This window comes from Sciurus carolinensis, chromosome 7, assembly GCF_902686445.1.
Source record: "Sciurus carolinensis chromosome 7, mSciCar1.2, whole genome shotgun sequence".
In the NCBI taxonomy this organism is placed as follows: domain Eukaryota; kingdom Metazoa; phylum Chordata; class Mammalia; order Rodentia; family Sciuridae; genus Sciurus; species Sciurus carolinensis.
Genome location: NC_062219.1, coordinates 112685890 through 112704044, shown reverse-complemented (window position 1 = coordinate 112704044; position 18155 = coordinate 112685890). Strand labels below are relative to the sequence as shown.

General features: G+C 49.1%; 1 protein-coding gene across 1 annotated transcript in view; it reads left to right on the top strand.

The window, feature by feature from the left end:
* Positions 1-18155, top strand: part of Ptk7 (protein tyrosine kinase 7 (inactive)) — a 62914-nt gene that overhangs the window by 33029 nt on the left and 11730 nt on the right. Inside the window, 15 exon segments of the mRNA XM_047559732.1 lie at positions 7146-7433; positions 7927-8029; positions 8389-8579; positions 8675-8825; positions 9682-9830; positions 10063-10329; positions 14325-14458; positions 14622-14757; positions 14901-15020; positions 17279-17428; positions 17548-17594; positions 17596-17705; positions 17799-17818; positions 17821-17877; positions 17880-17918. Coding sequence (XP_047415688.1) covers positions 7146-7433; positions 7927-8029; positions 8389-8579; positions 8675-8825; positions 9682-9830; positions 10063-10329; positions 14325-14458; positions 14622-14757; positions 14901-15020; positions 17279-17428; positions 17548-17594; positions 17596-17705; positions 17799-17818; positions 17821-17877; positions 17880-17918 — 1962 coding nt within the window.

Sequence of the window (18155 nt, the reverse complement as noted above, 5' to 3'; positions counted from 1 at the left end):
TTTGAAAATGAATCAAACTAAGATCCAGTCCAGCCAGTTCAGAGGTGGTGGGCCCTGGGCTAACTTTTAGTTTGCCTAAAGCTGACTCACTAAGATTCTGAAGATCCTGCACACCCCAGGACCCTTCCCCACTGCACTTGGGAGTCAGAGACTACACTTGGGCTTACCCAGGTGGACGCCTTCAGTGAATGACTACAGAGCCTGCAGGAAGTCCCTTTCCATCTTCTGAGTGACTGAGGGGCAGGACTCTGTCCACTTTGGGTCCCTGAATGCACCGGCTGAGTACCACTGTCTTCCTGGGACTGAGAGATCATGGCTCATTTCTCAATCTCAAGTTCAGCAGCCTTGTCACTTTCCATGGATTAATGCTGTTTCCCCAGGTCCCTCACTGGTGTCTTCAGGAGACAGCCAGCTGCTGTTTAGCTTTTGGAGGCTGAGAATGGATTTGTCCCCAGGCATGGTTCTCCTGGCAGTTCTGTTCCATGCCTTCTCCCTCTTCACATTCACTTTTGGAAGGGATCTTTTTAGTCCTAGGACATTTTAATCAGAGGTGTCAGTTCCCTGGAACATCTTGTGGTCTTCAACTTTCCTGAATAATAGGCAGACTACAGTGTGTCAGTAACTTACTGTATTTCATTTGAATATCATAGGAACCTGTGGACTCTAAAAGAATTTCTAAAATCTGTTTCAAGCTGTGCCTATAAGTCTCAACTAGCCTGGAGGCTGAGGCAGGAGAATGCTTGAGCCTGTAGTTCAAGGTCAACTTGGGCTACATAATGAGCCCCATCTCAAAAATAAAACAAAAATCTGTTTCAAGCCTGCCATCTTCCTGATGAGGAAACCAAAGCCCAAAGACAAAATTAAGTTGGCCACAAAAGATAAAGATAGATGTAGGACAAGATTTTAGGTCAGATGGATGTGTGAGTGGCTTTATTTCCCTATACTTGCTCATAGCCCAGGTATCATAAAGGGCACAGGCGTGTCACCCTATGCACAAACGTCTGTTCTCCCTTCAAATGTAGTGTTGGGGATAAAACCTCATTCCCAGCAGAGGCAGGGATGTTGAAGGCAGTGAGCTTTGGGTACAGGAGTGTGGCCCAGGCCACAGGGGCAATAGAAGGCAGAGGCAAGATCCCCTGGGGAGGTTGAGCTGCAAAGTGGAAGTGGGGAGGCTGAAGGATGCCAGATCCCCATTTGCAGCCCCCTACTGACCCTGTACACCTGCCGCATAAAGGAGGTTACTCATAATCCCTCCCAGGCCAGGCCCTACATTTGCCAAGCAAGTGCTTGCTGTGCAGCTGGAGGTTGGGGTGGGGGATGACTTTGGGTCTGCAACTGCCTGCCAGCATCATTGCAGCTAATGCAGTGTTAAGTCTTGATGCCTGTCCAGGCTGATGCTCTAATTTCTTTAATTTTTCTTTAATAATCAGACTGCCTGGGAGGGGAGGGTATTAATTGGTCAGGGTCATTGTATTTGTTAGTGGCTTCTCAGGACTTGAACCCAGTCTCCCTGGAGTCCTTTCACCTAATCACACCATGTCCCTGTGGTTGGTATGGTGTCTCCTTGGACACGAGAATAACATCATAGCTTGGAGACACCACAGCCACTTAAGGGTCACTAAAGGTGAATGAAACACAGTGTACCAAGTTCAACCCTCCCAGTCTCAGCAGGTTCCCAGGACTGGTGGAGTGGCTCCTGACTGGGGAGTACCTTAAGCCATTTCTCTGACTGGTGTTTTACAACCCCTGATCTTGAGTGCCACGTGATGGTCCTCCTCCTGCCATTGGAGGTTGATCTCCTTATTCCAGGACCTCTCAGGAGTAGGACAGGCAGGTCTGAGTTGTGGTTTAGTCCAAGGTGGAAGAACAGGCCTGCTAAGTTGTTTCCGCCTCAGTCCCCAGTGATCTTGGTCTGTTCTCTAATCTGGATGTGGGAACCTCTCCAGATTTGACAGTTAAATCCTAGGACAAGAAAACTCAGCAGCCAGGCTCAGTGGCACATGCTTGTAATCCCAGCAGCTTGGGAAGCTGAGGCAGAAGGATTGCAAGTTCAAAGTCAGCCTCAGCAAAAATGAGGTGCTAAACAACTCAGTGAGACCCTGTCTCTAAATAAAATACAAAAAAGGGCTGGGGATGTGGCTTAGTGGTCAAGTGCCCCTGAATTCAATCCCTGGTACCCCACCCCCCGCAAAAGAAAAAGGAAACTCAGTAGGGTCTTTCACTTTCCTCTCTCCTGCCCTGCTCAGAGCAAGGTCTGGAATGTATTTTGCGGGGCAGTGGGGCTCTCGTTGGTGAACTTGTTGTCTTTTGTAGACCCCAGGAAGACAGGAAGGATGGAATTTTGTGTCCTGCCACACATTAGGTCTCTGAGTCAGTTGTGGACCGTCTTCGCAGACCTCTGAACCCTTAAGTTCTCGTTGTGGACTTGTCATCAAACAGTCTGGGTTGCTGATGCTAAAACCGCATACAGTGTACTGGTGGTAGTTAGGAAGTACATTCCAATCCCCAGAATCACAAACACCCTGCAGTATTTCGTGATTCTGCTAACCTGGGTGAACTGGGTGGTGACTGAGCTTACTATTCATCCATATGACTTATTCCTGCAGCAACTAAGATTTATAATTACTAATTACTAATGTCCGTGGGTCATGGACCTTCCTTGTGGCTCAAGAGCAGTCAGAAGCATGGCAGCTAAGAGCCAGAAGCATGGCAGCCCCTTGGGGAGGAGAGTTGATCAGCCCGTGAGTATCTGGGGAGACACCCTGGTGCTCTAGCGCTTCTCACTTGGAACCTTAAATTTCTCTTGAGAATCAAAGGGAGGGCAGGGCAAGAAAGGGACCAGGAGTAGAGCAGAGGGGAGGGAAAAGGGAAATAATAGGGAATGATATTGTTCAAATTATATTGTTTGTATGCATAGTATACATGTAAGAATATCTAACAAGTTCTACTATTAAATATTAATTATAATACACCAATAAAAATATGGAAAAATGAAGTTTCTAGATGGTGGAGTCCAGTGAGGACAATGGTCTTCTCGTGGATCAGGGAGCCTGAGGGCCTGTACCCTGGTGCTGCTCTCCCTTGGGTCTGTTTGTACCCAAACAGGAACCACTTTGGTGGGCTCTAGGGGCCACCTAGAATTCAGGATGTACACCACAGGGACCTGGGTCCTGGAGCCAGCAACTGAGTCTTTGGTGTGCTGTGGGTGTAGGGGTGTTACAGTCACAGTCACTCAGACCATCACATACACATCACCACATGAGGTACCTGTGCCTTTCTGGAGCATAACCCCTGGAGGACTTTGGGGCTGGCAGCCTGAAGGTCCTTACTAACCAAGATCTTTGTGTCTCAGCCCGGTCCTGAGGCATCTGCCGGAATTTTCTTCAATAAGGAGAGGAGGTAGTCATGTCTGGTGGCTCTAGGGACTGCACAGGTCCTTGGGGATGGTTCTCTTAGGCCAGGAGGACTAGTCCTTTAGAGCTGGGTAGTTGAGATGGGTACTTGGACTAAAGTAGCCAAAATTACTCAGAGCACTTAGGAGAAACTTCCTGCTTCTCACTACTCCCCATAGCAATCTTGTTTACACATGTGTGTGCACATACTTGAATATACATGGGTTTGCTGGGCCTGGAGCCCAGAAAACAACCAGGAGGATGGGCACCAGACCAGATGCTTGCTGGGGGAGTTGGTCTGCTGCCCACTGGCCCTTTCTTATGGAGCTGGGGCTGAAGGCCTAAGCAGGGCAAGTGTCTGCAGATGAATAGCTGTTAGGGAACCAAGAACATGGCTATTGGATATTCACAGATCCAGCTTGTTGGGGTGGGTGCTGGTGTGGACAGATGGTTACATCTGCCTGTCGTTGCCAAGGGACTTCTGGGGTCCACTGTGGGGCAAGCTCCTACCTGGGAAATGCCTGGTAGGTAGGCCTGGTGTCCGCATTTCATAGCATGGAGAAAGGTACAGGGAGGTCACATGAGGTGGTGTTGCTAGGGTGGAGCAGGGGCAGGGCTCAACATTGAACAGGCCGCCTCCAGGGACTCCTTGAGGGCACGTGTGTGGTAGGGGCGATGTTGATGTGCTGAGGCTCAGCTGGGAGAGATGAGAGCAGGGGCAGCTTTGGAGGTCCAAAACCAGCATGCTTCCAGGCCACAGCCCCAGGGCATCCTCAAATTAGGAAGAAGGGGCAGGAATGTGCCACCTTGAAGCAGATATTGCCTCTCACTCAAAAACTTGTCTTTGCTCTCCTCCCCTTCTTTCATCAGCATCAAGAAGATGTCTCAAGACTTCTTATGCTCCAGCCCTTCTTTCCTGAGGTCTGCCATTGTTGCCAGGGGCTTCCAGCTGCCTCTGAGCCTTATTTCCCCACAACAGAGCAACGACCCTGTTTCCTGTAAGCCACGCACATGGCCAGGCTGGGCACATTCAGATTGTCTTCTGAGCAAAGATGGGTGCCACAGCACCAGGCCAGCCTCCTGAATGGGGGGCCTCATGGCTGAGTTGCTCACAGCAGGGACTGGGAGAAGCCCGGAGGCTGCTCTCCCTGCCTTTTGAAACATCTAAGTCTGCCCCAGCCAAGCACTAACCAGGACCTGCTGTGAGCTGACGTCAGGACAGAGGCCCCCGCGGGGCTGGCTTTGATGTTTCCCAGGCGCTGTCGTGGGGGCGCAGGGGGCTCTGAGTGGCAGTCTGGGAATGCAGCATCTCTCACCACAGCCATGGAGCAGCCCAGCCCAGGCCCCAGGATGGATGCTGGAGGCGGAGGTGGGGGTGGCTAGGGCTGAGCTGAGCTGAGCTGGGGTCCCTCTGAGTTACGCTGGCTCCTCTTCCAACTTGGGTTTCTGTGGCAAGTGTTTTATGGTTCTTGTACCCCCAGGGCCCTGTTCCCCCATCCCACCTACCACCTGGTTGTTTCCTTTAGACCTCTCCTCTACTGTGGTGGTTCTCTCCTCTCCAGGCTCTGGTCATGGTCCTGGGCCTTGGCAAGAGGGGAGCTTTCTAATGCTCTTAGAATTCAAATCCTTGAGCAGGAAGGGCGATCATGGGATTTTTAACAGTAGCTACCATTTACTGAAGGTGAACTCTGGCCAGGGCACTTCACACGTTACTGCACTGAGAACCTGTGACACCCTCGTGAACGAGGCAGAGGAAGCTGAGGCACCAACAGTCTGTCACTTGCCCAAGGTCAGACATACTAATTGTGACAGGATTTGAGCCCAACCTGCCTGAATCCAAACCCTTAACCATCCCTTTGTGTGAACGAGGCTTATGGCTTCCCACCATGTCTGCAGAAACTGAGTGGGTAAGTGGGGTTCACCCACACTTTGAAAGCAGGTCATCTCTCTAATTTTTGATAAGCATCTTAGCCCAAGATTTTGGTGAGTCATTTTTATAGAGACTCACTGGTAGCCTGAGTCTGCCTGTGTGTGTCATGAGAGGTGGTCAGGAAGTATTCCAGATGCCAGGTCTTGCCCCACATTGCCTCCAGGTTATTTCAGTTCATCCAGTGTTCTCAGGTTGCCTTTGTGAGCCTGGTGTTGTCTGTGAGAGGCACGTCTACCTCTTGCTGACTGTGGGGAAGGTGACTGACTCTCCATTGTAGGATCAGATACTTCCAGGGTGGGGCTAGGGAGAATGTGGAGCTAGGAGTTGGCTTCTTTGAGTTGCAGTCCTGGCTTTGCCATACATGAGCCATCTGATCTTGGGCATATCTTTTGCATTTCTGCTCCTGGGTTTACCCATCCATAGTATAAAGAGGTTGTACCAAAACACAAGGCAGGAGTAGGGCCATATCCCTGTGCAGCATTTGGAAATGTGTAGGGGTGTATTTGGATTGGCATGGTGATTAGGGGTGCTCGGCAGTGCCTGGAGGCAGATTTGTTAACTCGCACCATGGGTGGGATGGCCCAGCCTAGTGAATTGTCTCACCCAGAGAACCACAGTGCTCCATCCAGAAGTAATAGGGGTGCTCTGGGCTGCTTCCAGCTCCACAGATGTTTTGCATTGGGAGGTGTGGGCTGGCAGGTTGGCAAATGGACCAACACCAGGGCAGTCCCTCATCTGGACCCAGCCCTGGTCTTGTCTTGACACTGACTTTGTGAGAAGACTGATTTTCATGCCTTAAAAAACCAAACCCCACTTCCAGGGATGTAGGCCCAGATTAGTCTCCATTGGTTTTAGACCCTGTGAGTCTCCCTGTCCTTGTATGACCTAGTTTGGTCAAGGGCAGAGCCTACTTCTTCTGGGCAGTGGGAGAATCCTCTTCCGTGTTCAAGGCCCAGCAGTTTCAGGCCTCTGCAAGGCGCCCACGTGGGCCAGGAACAAAGCCCAAGGTGTTATTCCTGCTGCCATTGTAACCAGCCATCCACCTGCCCAGCCCTGCCCTCCGCCTTCTTAACCCATCTGTGCTCAGTGTAGGCTTCTCTCTCTTTCCTTTGTTCCCACTGGCTGCAGTTCCACCTTTGGTTGCAGGGGCCCTCTTGTCCCTGGTTGGTCCCTCAACTCTGGCCAGAGCTGAACAGTGGTGGTGCTGGAGGGGGAATGACTTCAGGAGAAAACGTGGTACCACTTGACTCACAAGAAAACTGGCCTGGCTGCAAACTGGATTCTTGGGGATAGCACACAGGACCCAAGGGGGACCTCGCCATGTCTTTGGCGATAGCCCAGGTTTTTAGAGAATATTGACTTTCCCAGTGATGGGGAAGCCCCTGGGGAATATTGGGAGCTAAGCATCTTTGGGTGGGCTTCAAAGCTTCTCTGTCCCCTGGTTACTGCTACCAGTACCCTCAGTGGGTGTGTTAAATCTTCCCAGGATTTAACTTTGCTTGGTGTCTTGATCTGGATGGGGTCGGGTCCAGGTTGCCTGCTGTTTTGCCCTGCTTCTAACCTGGCACCTGGGCCTCTGGACCTCCTAGGATCTGGTCCTGCAGGTGTTATAAGGGAAGGCCCCATCTTTATATCCTGCAGAGCACCCAGCAGCTTAAGTTCCTCAGTGGGTCCTTGGCAATTGTGGCAATGTGATTCTTCACCCCTGTACTTACTGGAAACCTCTTGTGTACACGGCCCCGTTCCTCCTGTATACAAGGTGGGCTGTGTTCAGACAGAGGCTGCAGCTCCTGATCCTGCCTCTTCTGTGTTTCCATCTGCAGGTATCCAAGCAGCCATTGTTTTCATCAAGGAGCCATCCTCCCAGGATGCACTGCAGGGGCGCCGAGCACTACTCCGCTGTGAAGTCGAGGCCCCGGGCCCAGTGCATGTGTACTGGCTGCTTAATGGGGCCCCAGTCCAAGACACTGAACGGCGTTATGCCCAGGGAAGCAGCCTGAGCTTTGCAGCTGTGGACCGGCTGCAGGACTCTGGCGCCTTCCAGTGTGTGGCTCGGGATAACATCACTGGAGAGGAAGCCCGAAGTGCCAATGCCTCCTTCAACATCAAATGTGAGAACCTAGGGGATTGTGCCTGGGACCCTGATCAGATCCTTCACTTTTGAGCTCTGGGGAACACTACCTTTGCTGAACTTCTCTCATTGCCCATTGAAAGGGGAAGACAGTGCAGTTGTGGTCAGTTCTTTCTGCTTATGTGGATAAGAGAAAGTTAGAAGTCAGTCTATTTCTCTCTCTCTCTCTCTCTCTCTCTGTTGCTGGGGATTGAACCCAGGGCCTCACATATGCTAAGCACACACTCTACTGAGAAGTCTCATTTTTTCCAAAAGTAATTTTTTCCCCTTCAAGTCCTGGGCCCGTTTATCTTCTGCTGCGGGAGGGGCAGTGAAGCCTTCTGCCACATTTCAGGCTTGGCCAGACAGGGCCTGAGTGGTCACTGTATCTGATGCCTGTAGCTCCAGAGCCTCATAATTCAGTGGTTTCCTGAGTGTCTTGCTTCTCCTCTGCTGCTGCTCTGCCCTCACTGCCACTGTGGCCTCTGCTACAGGGATTGAGACGGGTCCTGTGGTCCTGAAGCATCCAGCCTCAGAAGCTGAGATCCAGCCACAGACCCAGGTCACGCTTCGTTGTCACATTGACGGGCATCCTCGGTAAGGAGCCAAGGAGGGTGGATGAGAGAGGGTTGTTCTAGACAAGCAGGGTGTCCCTCCCAGTCCTAGCCTCTGCAGTTGGACCTTGCTCCCCTGATCTCAGTGCTCTTTACCTCTCCTTTGTCGCTCCACGCCAACCCCTGGGGACCTGAGGAGGGCCAACACTGGGTGGAGTGAGTCTAGATTCTGGGAACTGAGAGATCCAGAATCTCAATCTGACTCTGTTCCTGAATTGATGTGTGCCTTTGTGCACTTCCCCTCCTCAGGTCTCAGTTTCTCCGCTTGTAAACTGAGGGGTCTCTCTGTTCTCTCCTCTGAGTACCCCTTCCTCCTTGCTGCTGACCTCCTCTGCCCCACAGGCCCACCTACCAATGGTTCCGAGATGGGATCCCCCTCTCTGACAGTCAGAGCAACCACACAGTCAGCAGCAAGGAGCGGAATCTGACCCTTCGACCGGCCAGTCCTGATCATAGTGGCCTCTACTCCTGCTGTGCTCACAATGCCTTTGGCCAGGCCTGCAGCAGCCAGAACTTCTCCTTGAGCATTGCAGGTGAGCCTGGGTTGGGGATGGAGGAGGTGAGGCCAAGATGGGAAGGGGCTCACCACCCTGCCTGCTGACCTTGCTGCACTTCCACCCCACTGCAGATGAAAGCTTTGCCAGGGTGGTGCTGGCACCCCAGAATGTGGTAGTGGCGAGGAACGAGGAGGCCATGTTCCATTGTCAGTTCTCAGCCCAGCCACCCCCAAACCTGCAGTGGGTCTTTGAGGATGATACTCTCATCACCAACCGCAGTCGGTAAGACATCTGGTTGAGAGCCTTCCAGTACTATGCAACAGGTTGTGTACTGCACATGTGTGCTCTCCAGAGGAGATGCAGATTTAGTGCAAATAGCAGACATCATGGATTTGTACATGTATTATTTCACATTTCCAGCAGATGGCAGTAGAATGTTTTGTTTTTACAAAATGAGTCCAACAAAGGGAAGAGTCTCTGGGAAGGGCCTTTTCCTTTTCATACAAAGGTATTCTATGAGCTGGGGATGGCTCTTCTTTCCCCTCCAGCCTTTCCCCATGGGTCTTCTGGGATGAGAGAGAGAGTTAGAGATCCAGGGGTGGGAGGGACACAGGAGAACCATGTGGTCAGAGTCTGAATAGAAAGGTCCAAGATGGCAATACACACACACACACCCCACACCACACACGCCACACACTTTCTGGAGAAGGCATATACCTCCAGGGGTGCTAGGGGCTTCCAGTTCCTCTGTTGGACTTCTGCTCCTTGCCCAGGTTCTAGGAAAGCAGACAGCACCTTCACAGTGTCAGGCATGACCATGGTCCTTAAGGGTGTGACTCCCCGGACTCAGAGGCTCAGGGCCTGGCTTTAGACCTGGGGAAGTTCCTGACCTCTGCAGGATGGAATTCTATTGTATGCCCTTCCAGAAGGAGGCCTATGGGCCTCTTCTTTCAAATAGCACTCTCTCAGGCTGGGACTGTAACTCAGCGGCAGAGCACTTGCCTAGAAAGTGTGAGGCACTGGGTTCTATCCTTAGCACCACATAAAAATGAAACAAATAAAGTAAAGGCATGCTGTCCATCTACAACTACAACAAAACAAAACAAAAAAAACAAATAGCACTCTCACCCCTCTGCAGTCCCCCGCATCTCCGCAGAGCCACGGTGTTTGCCAACGGGTCCCTGCTGCTGACCCAGGTCCGGCCGCGCAATGCAGGAATCTACCGCTGCATCGGCCAGGGACAGAGGGGTCCACCCGTCATCCTGGAGGCCAAGCTCCACCTGGCAGGTGGGTCCCTGGTGCTGCAGGGACACATAGAGATTTAGGCTTCTCTTTTCACTCATCTAGCAGTCTGGAGGGCAAAGGGAGGAAGAGAATGGGGGCCTAGTAAGAGGTGAGATAGAGGGCTACAGGGCTTCCCCTGTGACTGGAAGGGGCCCTGGGCTTGCTGGGGGGAAACATCATGTACCCCAGGATTCTCAGTGAGCAGGCCGTTCACCTCCCCCTTACATCCCTGCAGAAATTGAAGACATGCTGCCATTTGAGCCCCGGGTGTTCACAGCTGGCAGTGAGGAGCGTGTGGCATGCGTGCCCCCACAGGGTCTGCCCGAGCCCAGTGTGTGGTGGGAGCATGCAGGAGTCCGCCTGCCTACCCATGGCAGGGTCTACCAGAAGGGCCATGAACTGGTGTTTGCCATCACTGCCGAGAGCGATGCAGGTGTCTACACCTGCCATGCGGCCAACCTGGCTGGTCAGCGGCGACAGGACGTCAACATCACTGTGGCCAGTGAGTACATTTTTCCCTGATGGTTGAGGAGAGGTGAGGGAAGCCCATGTCCTAGGAGGGCTTGGATTCTGGTGTAATGGACAAAGCCTTCTTTGGTGCTCAACTAAGGCCCTCTTAGCTCTAGGCCCTGCCCCCTTAGGAGTCAGTCACCTGCTGGGAGGTGATGTTGGGAGAAAGTGGAGAGCCAGGCACAAAAGTTGCCACAGCACATCAGAGGAAGTACTTAGAGCACCCACAAGAAAATGGGCCTTTGGCTGCAGAGGAAAGAGCACTTGACTGGGAGTCTGGAGACCTGGGTCCCACTCAACTTCCAATGAAAAGAATAACCATGGGTAGCATGTCACCTGCCTTGCTAGGCCTAGTCACCTCATCCATAAAATGGGTCTAGTAACCCACTACCTACCCTGCAAGGATGTTGGAAAGATCAAATGCAGTGAATAAAATGATCTTTGTTTTTCTTTTTTGGGAATTAATGGTGGACAAAATAATGGGTGATTTTCACTGCATTTTATTTTGTCATATTTGTTATGTTTTACAAGTTTCTTTAATAAATATATTACTTATGAGCCAGGGGCAAGTGGTGCACATCTATAATCCCAGCAACTTGGAAAGCTGAGGAAGGAGGATCACAAGTGTGAGGCTAGTGTTAGCAATGTAGAGAGACCCTGTCTCAAAATAAAAAATAAAGGACTAGAAATGTAGCTCAATGGTAAAGCACCCCTGGATTCAATCCCCAGTACCAGGAGAAAAAAAAAAAAAAAAAGGCCGTGGGTGGGGAGCAATATATATGACCAAAAACACATATGATAAAGCCTATTATATGCCTTGCAACAGGTACAGAAATTTATTTATTTAGTTGGTAGTTATACAGGGATTGAACCTAGGCCCTACATATGCTAGGCAAGTGCTCTACCAACCACTAAGCTACATCTCTGATCCTTTTTAAAATTTTATTTTGAGATGGGGTCTCACTAAATTGCCCAGGCTGGTCTCAAATTTTAATCCTCCTGCCTCAGCCTTTCAAGTGGCTGGGATTGTCAGGTTATACATCACCATGTTCAGTAGAATCTATCTAACTATCTATCTATCTATCTATTTATTTATTTATATCCTACCTCATTGCAAGCCTTTGTGGTAATTTCAAAGGATACATAATACAAACTATAATATACCCAAAGACACATGTGCAAACTGTTTTGCAATCCGCGTCTTCCACTCACCTTTACATTACTAATCTTTCCAAGTGGGTAAATTTGCAAAGATTTGAACATAAAAAGGACTCAGTAAATGTAAAGTTGTGATGCGATTATTCCCATCAATGTGATACTGAAATCTCAGAAGACATGCTCTCTGTCATGGTCAGGTACCTGGTTCAGGTGGGAAGCTGCAGCATGCAGGTAACAGGTGCTCAGGACACTGACAGGCATCATGCAAACAGATGCAGGCTGCAGTCAGCCCTTCTCTAACCAGGGTCGGTGGATCATTTCTGCATTAGGAATTCTTTTAAAAATGCAGACTGCAGGGCTGGGGATATAACTCAGTTGGTAGAGTACTTGCCTTGCAAGCACAAGACCCTGTTTGCAATCCCCAGGACTGCAAAAAAAAAAAAAATGCAGACTTCAGGACCCTATTTCCCATCTGCAGAGTTGTCTTTAACACATGCTTATGCATGCTCAAGTTTGGGAACTACGATTCTTGATCATTCACTGACTGAGCCATGCTGGGTGTTCTGTCTAACTTTCTGAAAAGGAGCCTGTGGAATTTGAGAAGGGTGCCTGCTACAAGCAGGACTGGTTCAGGTCTGCTTGGTGGAAGGTCAGGTTTGGGGAGGGTGAGCTCCAGGACTGCCCTCATTCCAACAGAGATGCGTTGAGTGCTTTCTCCGTGCTAGGCACTCTTCTGGTATGGAAACGCAGCCGGGAACCAAGCAAACACTGCTCCCCTTGTGGGGCTTTTGTTCTAATGGGGTGATGAAGGAAAGGAGGAGAGCAGTTGAATGAACAAATATATAATTTTTAAGTGGCAGTACAGCTATAAAGAAAAACTAACAGTGTAAGTGACAGGGTGGGAATGAGAGGAATTTCAGGGAAGACTTGGGTAGATGATAACGTTTGAGTTGGTACTTGAGAGAACCAGCCATATGATAGACCCTGAGACAGACATGAATTTGTGAGTTGAAGGGACAGCATAGCCCGTGGTACTTGAGTTGAATAAATGATGATGAGAGCAGTTAAGGTTGTCAAGTTAAGGTTGTGAGAGCAGTTAAGAGAGGTAGAGACTTTGTGAGGACTTAGTGAAGACTTCAGCTTATATTGAAGTGTATCAGTTTTCCATTGCTGGGTAACAAGCCACTCCTAAACCCAGTTGATTGGCTTATGATTCTGTGGGTGGGGTCCACCTAGGGGCGCTCATCAGCTCCACGTGCTGCCAGCTGAGCTCCCACATGTTTGTGGTCAGTTGATAGCCCAACTGGTAGCATGCTAGTCCCCGAGGACCTTGTTCACATGTCTGGCAGTTGACAGAGGCTTCTCCAGTTGACTAGGCCAGTCTTGCTCATGTGGAAGTTGGATTCCAAAAGGGTAAAAGTAGAAACTGCAGCCCTTCCATTATATTCTGTTGAACAAGGCAAGTCACTGGTCACCCAGATTCAGATTCCAGGGAATAAGAAGTAGGGTGCCTTTTGGTGGGGACAGTGTTGCTATCACATCATGAAGAGATGAAGCAGATGGAAGGACAGTGGACAGCTAGCTATCATTGCAAACAGTCTCACAGGTTTTGGAAGGAATGATGTGTTCTCTTTTATTTATTTATTTCTTTACTTATTTGTTTATTTTTATTCTATTTAGTTATACATGACAGCAGAATGCATTTTGATTCACTGTATATAAATGGAGTACAACTTTTCATTTCTCTGCTCATACACAATACAGAATCACACCATTCATGTAATCATGAACATAGGGTAATGATGTCTGTGTCATTTCACCATCTTTCTTACCCTGCCCCCTGCCCTCCCCTAATTTCCCTCTATACAATCCAGTGTTCCTCCATTCTTCCCTTAACCCCCCTGCCCCCGTTATGTATCAGCATCCACTTATAAGAGAAAACATTTGGCCTTTGGTTTTTGGGGCATTGGCTTATCTTGCTTAGCATGATCCGTCCATTTACCTGTAAATGCCATAATTTTATTCTTCTTTACAGCTGAGTAATATTCCATCATGTATATATAATATAGTTTCTTTATCCATTCGTCTATTGAAGGGTATCTAGGTTCATTCCACAATCTAGCTATTGTGAATTGAGCTGCTGTAAGCATCGATGTGGCTGCGTGTATGTTCTCTTTTATATACATGAAGCTTGAATGCCTGTGAGGTATCCATTTGGAAACGCCAGTAGGCAGCTGTATTATAAGTCTGAAGTTCATGGGGGAAGATCAGGAGTCAGGGTATAAGTTTGGTACGAAGGTCGTGGATTAGATGAGATCGTTTCAGGGAGCTATTATGATTAGACTAGAACAGGTATCTGAGAACTGAGCTTTGGCACATTGCGGAGGCATTCAGAGCCAGGGTTTTGAAGTTACATAGACCACCATTCTAAATCCTGTCTCTATCATGTATTAGCAAATCACCATTACTTTTTTTTTTTTTTTTTTTTTTTTTGCGGTGCTGGGGATTGAACCCAGGGCCTTGTGCTTGCAAGGCAAGCACTCTACCAGCTGAGCTATCTCCCCAGCCCCACCATTACTTCTTTGAACCTGTTTTCTTAGCAATGAAATAGAAGAATATTTACCTTGTGGGTTTATTGTGACACTACCTAAGATAATGTTGGAAAGGGCCTGGAACTTTCGTTAAAAGCTGACTGCTGCAGTAATCCCCCAAGAAAGCCTCAGGCTTCTGAACTCAGGGCCCAGTGGGATATTAGAACTTCTTGGGGGTGTGTCCTTTTGCTCTGGAGACCTGCTAATCAGCCTTCCCTGTTCCTCCCTGTCCCTCTAGCTGTACCCACATGGCTGAAGAAGCCCCAAGACAGCCAGCTGGAGGAGGGCAAACCCGGCTATTTGCATTGCCTGACCCAGGCAACACCCAAACCCATGGTTATCTGGTACCGGAACCAGATGCTCATCTCTGAGGTGAGATGAGAAGGTTGCTGGTGGATGTGGGGTGGGAGGGGGTTCCTTTCTGCTGCTTTCGTCTCTGCTCACCCGAAGAGTTCTCTTTCCCCTGAGGCTGCCTACAGGAAGCTGTTAGTGGGATTCAGGGGCCGTACCTCCCATGCTCTGGACTGTGTTGTAGGACTCGAGGTTCGAGATCTCTAAGAACGGGACCTTGCGCATCAATAGCGTGGAGGTATATGACGGGACGTGGTACCGCTGTGTGAGCAGCACTCCGGCTGGCAGCATTGAGGCCCAGGCCCGTGTCCAAGTGCTGGGTGAGCCAGCATGTGTGACGTGTGGAGAGTGCCTGGCCGTCTGGGTAGGGAAGTGACGGGGAAGGAGTAGGGGGTCTGGCCCTGGCCTTTAGCTGCCTCTGTTTCTCCTCTTTTCCCCACCTGCCTACCCTCTATTGAAACAGAAAAGCTCAAGTTCACGCCACCACCCCAGCCACAGCAGTGCATGGAGTTTGATAAGGAGGCTACTGTGCCCTGCTCAGCCACCGGCAGAGAGAAGCCCACAATTAAGTGGGTACGGGCAGGTGGGTATTGTGTACATGGGGCGGGGTCAGGCCAGGCAGTCCACTGATAGGCATGTGTGTGTGAGAGCCAGTTGAGTGCCCAACGCCACGCCAGGAACTGTGAGGAGAGACGAGAGATGTAGCACTGATGCATAATCCAGTTAGGAAGGAAAAAACCAGATCCAGAAAGGGCCCCATTGCAGCAATGGACAAAGTAGAAGATGCCTCAAGGCAAGTGGCTGGGTCAGTCGAGACAGAGCTGTAAAGTCCTCTTTTTTTCCTTTTTTTTTTTTTTTTTTTTTTTGCAGTACTGGTTCTCTTTTTTCCTTTCTGACATAAGTAATGTGGGCTCCTTTTAGAAAATTTTGAGAGAAAAAAATGGTAATCCCATCATCCATTTTCTTGAGGTGTGTGTCCTTTTTCTATGCCTCTTTTTGTTTTTACACAGCAATTTTATTATATATATAGTTTTCACTTATTAAGCTTGATGAGTAAGATGTGGCTTATTTTAGAAATGAGATACAGATAGTAACTGTATCTCGTTTCTAAAAAAATCAAATATCTGTGTGGTGCTGGGGATCAAACCCAAGACCCTGTGTGCTAGGCAAGCAGTTAACCACTGAGCTATACCCCAGCCCAACTGTATGTCATTTATTTATTTAGTTTTTAAATTTTATTTACTTATTTTTATAGTACTGGGAGATTGAACCCAGGGGTGCTTTAAGACATGTATGTTCCCAGCCTTTTTTAAAATGTTGAGACAGAGTCTCCCTTAGTTACCCAGGCTCACCTCACATTTGTGATCCTCCTGCTGGGATTTCAGGCATGTGCCTCTGTGCCTGACTATATGTCATTTTATATGCTTTTTCTTTTCTTTCTTTTTTTTTTTTTTTTGCCGGGGTATGATAATAGGAATTGAACCCAGGGCCTTGCACATGCTAAGCAAGTAGTCTATCACTGTCAATATATCTATGGCTCTTTTTATTTTTATTTTGAGACCAGGTCTTACTAAATTGCCTAGACTATCCTCAAACTTGTGATCCTCCTGCCTCCTTTGGGAAAGAGTTCCAGAAATGGAATAATTATGTATAAAAGGGTATGAACAGCTGGGTGTGGTGGTGAAAACCGGTAAGCCCAGCTACTTGGGAGGCTGAAGCAGGAGGATCACAAGTTTGAAACTGTCTTGGGTAAGTTAGCAAGACCCTGTCTCAAAATAAAAGAGCTGGTGATGTAGCTCAGTGGAGAAGGCCATGGTTCAATCCCCAGTACTGAAGAAAAAAAAAAAAAAAAACAGGGGGAGTGAACATTTTTACATATTTTATTTTTACAAAATGTGTAAAAATGTAGTTGATGTGAGTTGCCAAATTGTTTTTAAAGGGATGGACCATGTTTTTATTTTGTTTTCAACTGAAGATTGAATCCAGGTGTGCTTACAACTGAATCCCATCCACAGCCCTTTTTTAATTTTATTTTGAGACAGGAGCTTGCTAAGTTGCTTAAGTGCTTAAGGCCTCTCTAAGTTGCTGAGACCAACCTCGAACTTGCAGTCCTCCTGCCTCAGCCTCCCAAATAGCTGTGATCATAGGTGTGTGCCACTGTGCCCAGCAATTTAATTTTTTTGGTACCAGTGATTGAATCCAGGGGTGCTTAGCCGCTGAGCCACATCCACAACACTTATTTTTATTTTGTATTTTGAGACAGGGTCTCACTAAATTGCTAGGGCCTTCTCTATTTGCTGAGGCTCGTCTTGTACTTTTAATCCTCTTGCTTCCGCTTCCCAAGTCACTGAGATTATAGGCACGCACCCCTGTACCTTGGACCAGTTTTCACATTCCCACCAACAGTGGGAACATTTTTACACATTTTATTGTAGGGGTTGTAGGTTCTGCAGAGAATGTGGGACTCCAGATGAGCTGGAGGGTGGGATAGTAGCAGAGAACAGGAATAATGGGTTGGTTCTAAGAGTTAGGAGTGACAGGCAGTGAGATGAGAACAAGGCCACTTAGAAGTCATTTGGCAGAAGTGGAACGTTGCATAAACAGTAAGAGAAGGTGAGACTGGTAATTGAAAAAGAAATTATGGGGACTTCCAACACCTGGCTCAGCAGTTTGGACTTTTTTTTTTTTTTTTTTTTTTTTTTTGATACCAGGGATTGACACGCTGGGGCACTTAACTACTGAGCCACATGCCCAGCCCTTTTTTATATTTTATTTAGAGACAGGGTTTCACTGCATTGCAATTGTGGCCCCTCCCTATACGTCCCTTCCTTTTCCCTGCAGATGGGAGCAGCCTCCCAGAATGGGTGACTGACAATGCTGGTACCCTGCACTTTGCCCGGGTGACCAGAGATGATGCTGGAAACTACACTTGCATTGCCTCCAACGGGCCACAGGGCCAGATCCGTGCACATGTTCAGCTCACTGTGGCAGGTGTGACCATGTCAGGGCCCTGGGGTCAGGGCTGGCAGGTCTCGGGGTGGGGGTCACAGCCTGTACCCTATTGGCCCTTTTGCTCACTACTCCTATCCCTTGCTGTCTCTTCCCATCATTTTTCATCACCTTCAAGGTGGAGCCAGAGCGCACGACTGTGTACCAGGGGCCACACAGCCCTGCTGCGGTGTGAGGCCCAGGGGGACCCCAAGCCACTCATTCAGTGGAAGGGCAAAGACCGCATCCTGGATCCCACCAAGCTAGGACCCAGTATGGCATCCTTCCTTCCTACCCACTTTGCCTCTTCTGCACTTCTGGCTCAGAAGCTGGCCAGCTGGGCATTGCTATGGTTCTCTTTCGACAGATGCACATGCTTCCAGAATGGCTCCCTTGGATCCATGATGTGGCCCCTGAGGACTCAGGCCGCTACACCTGCATTGCAGGCAACAGCGCAACATCAAACACACAGAGGCCCACCTCTACGTCGATGGTACTGCCTGGGGGGTGTCTACACAGGAAGTGGTGGCAGCCAGGCTTCTTTCTCATCAGCTCCTATACATAGAGGCACCCTTTCAGTTTTTGGGGAGGAGACTCAAGCTGTGTCCCCTCCACCATGCCACCGCACATTCTTAGATTCCGTGCTTAGGAGCAGACTGTCATTATTTAACATTCCACAGCTGGATGTATATTTTGGGTAGACAGGGGAGTGGCCTCTTCCTGAAATGCT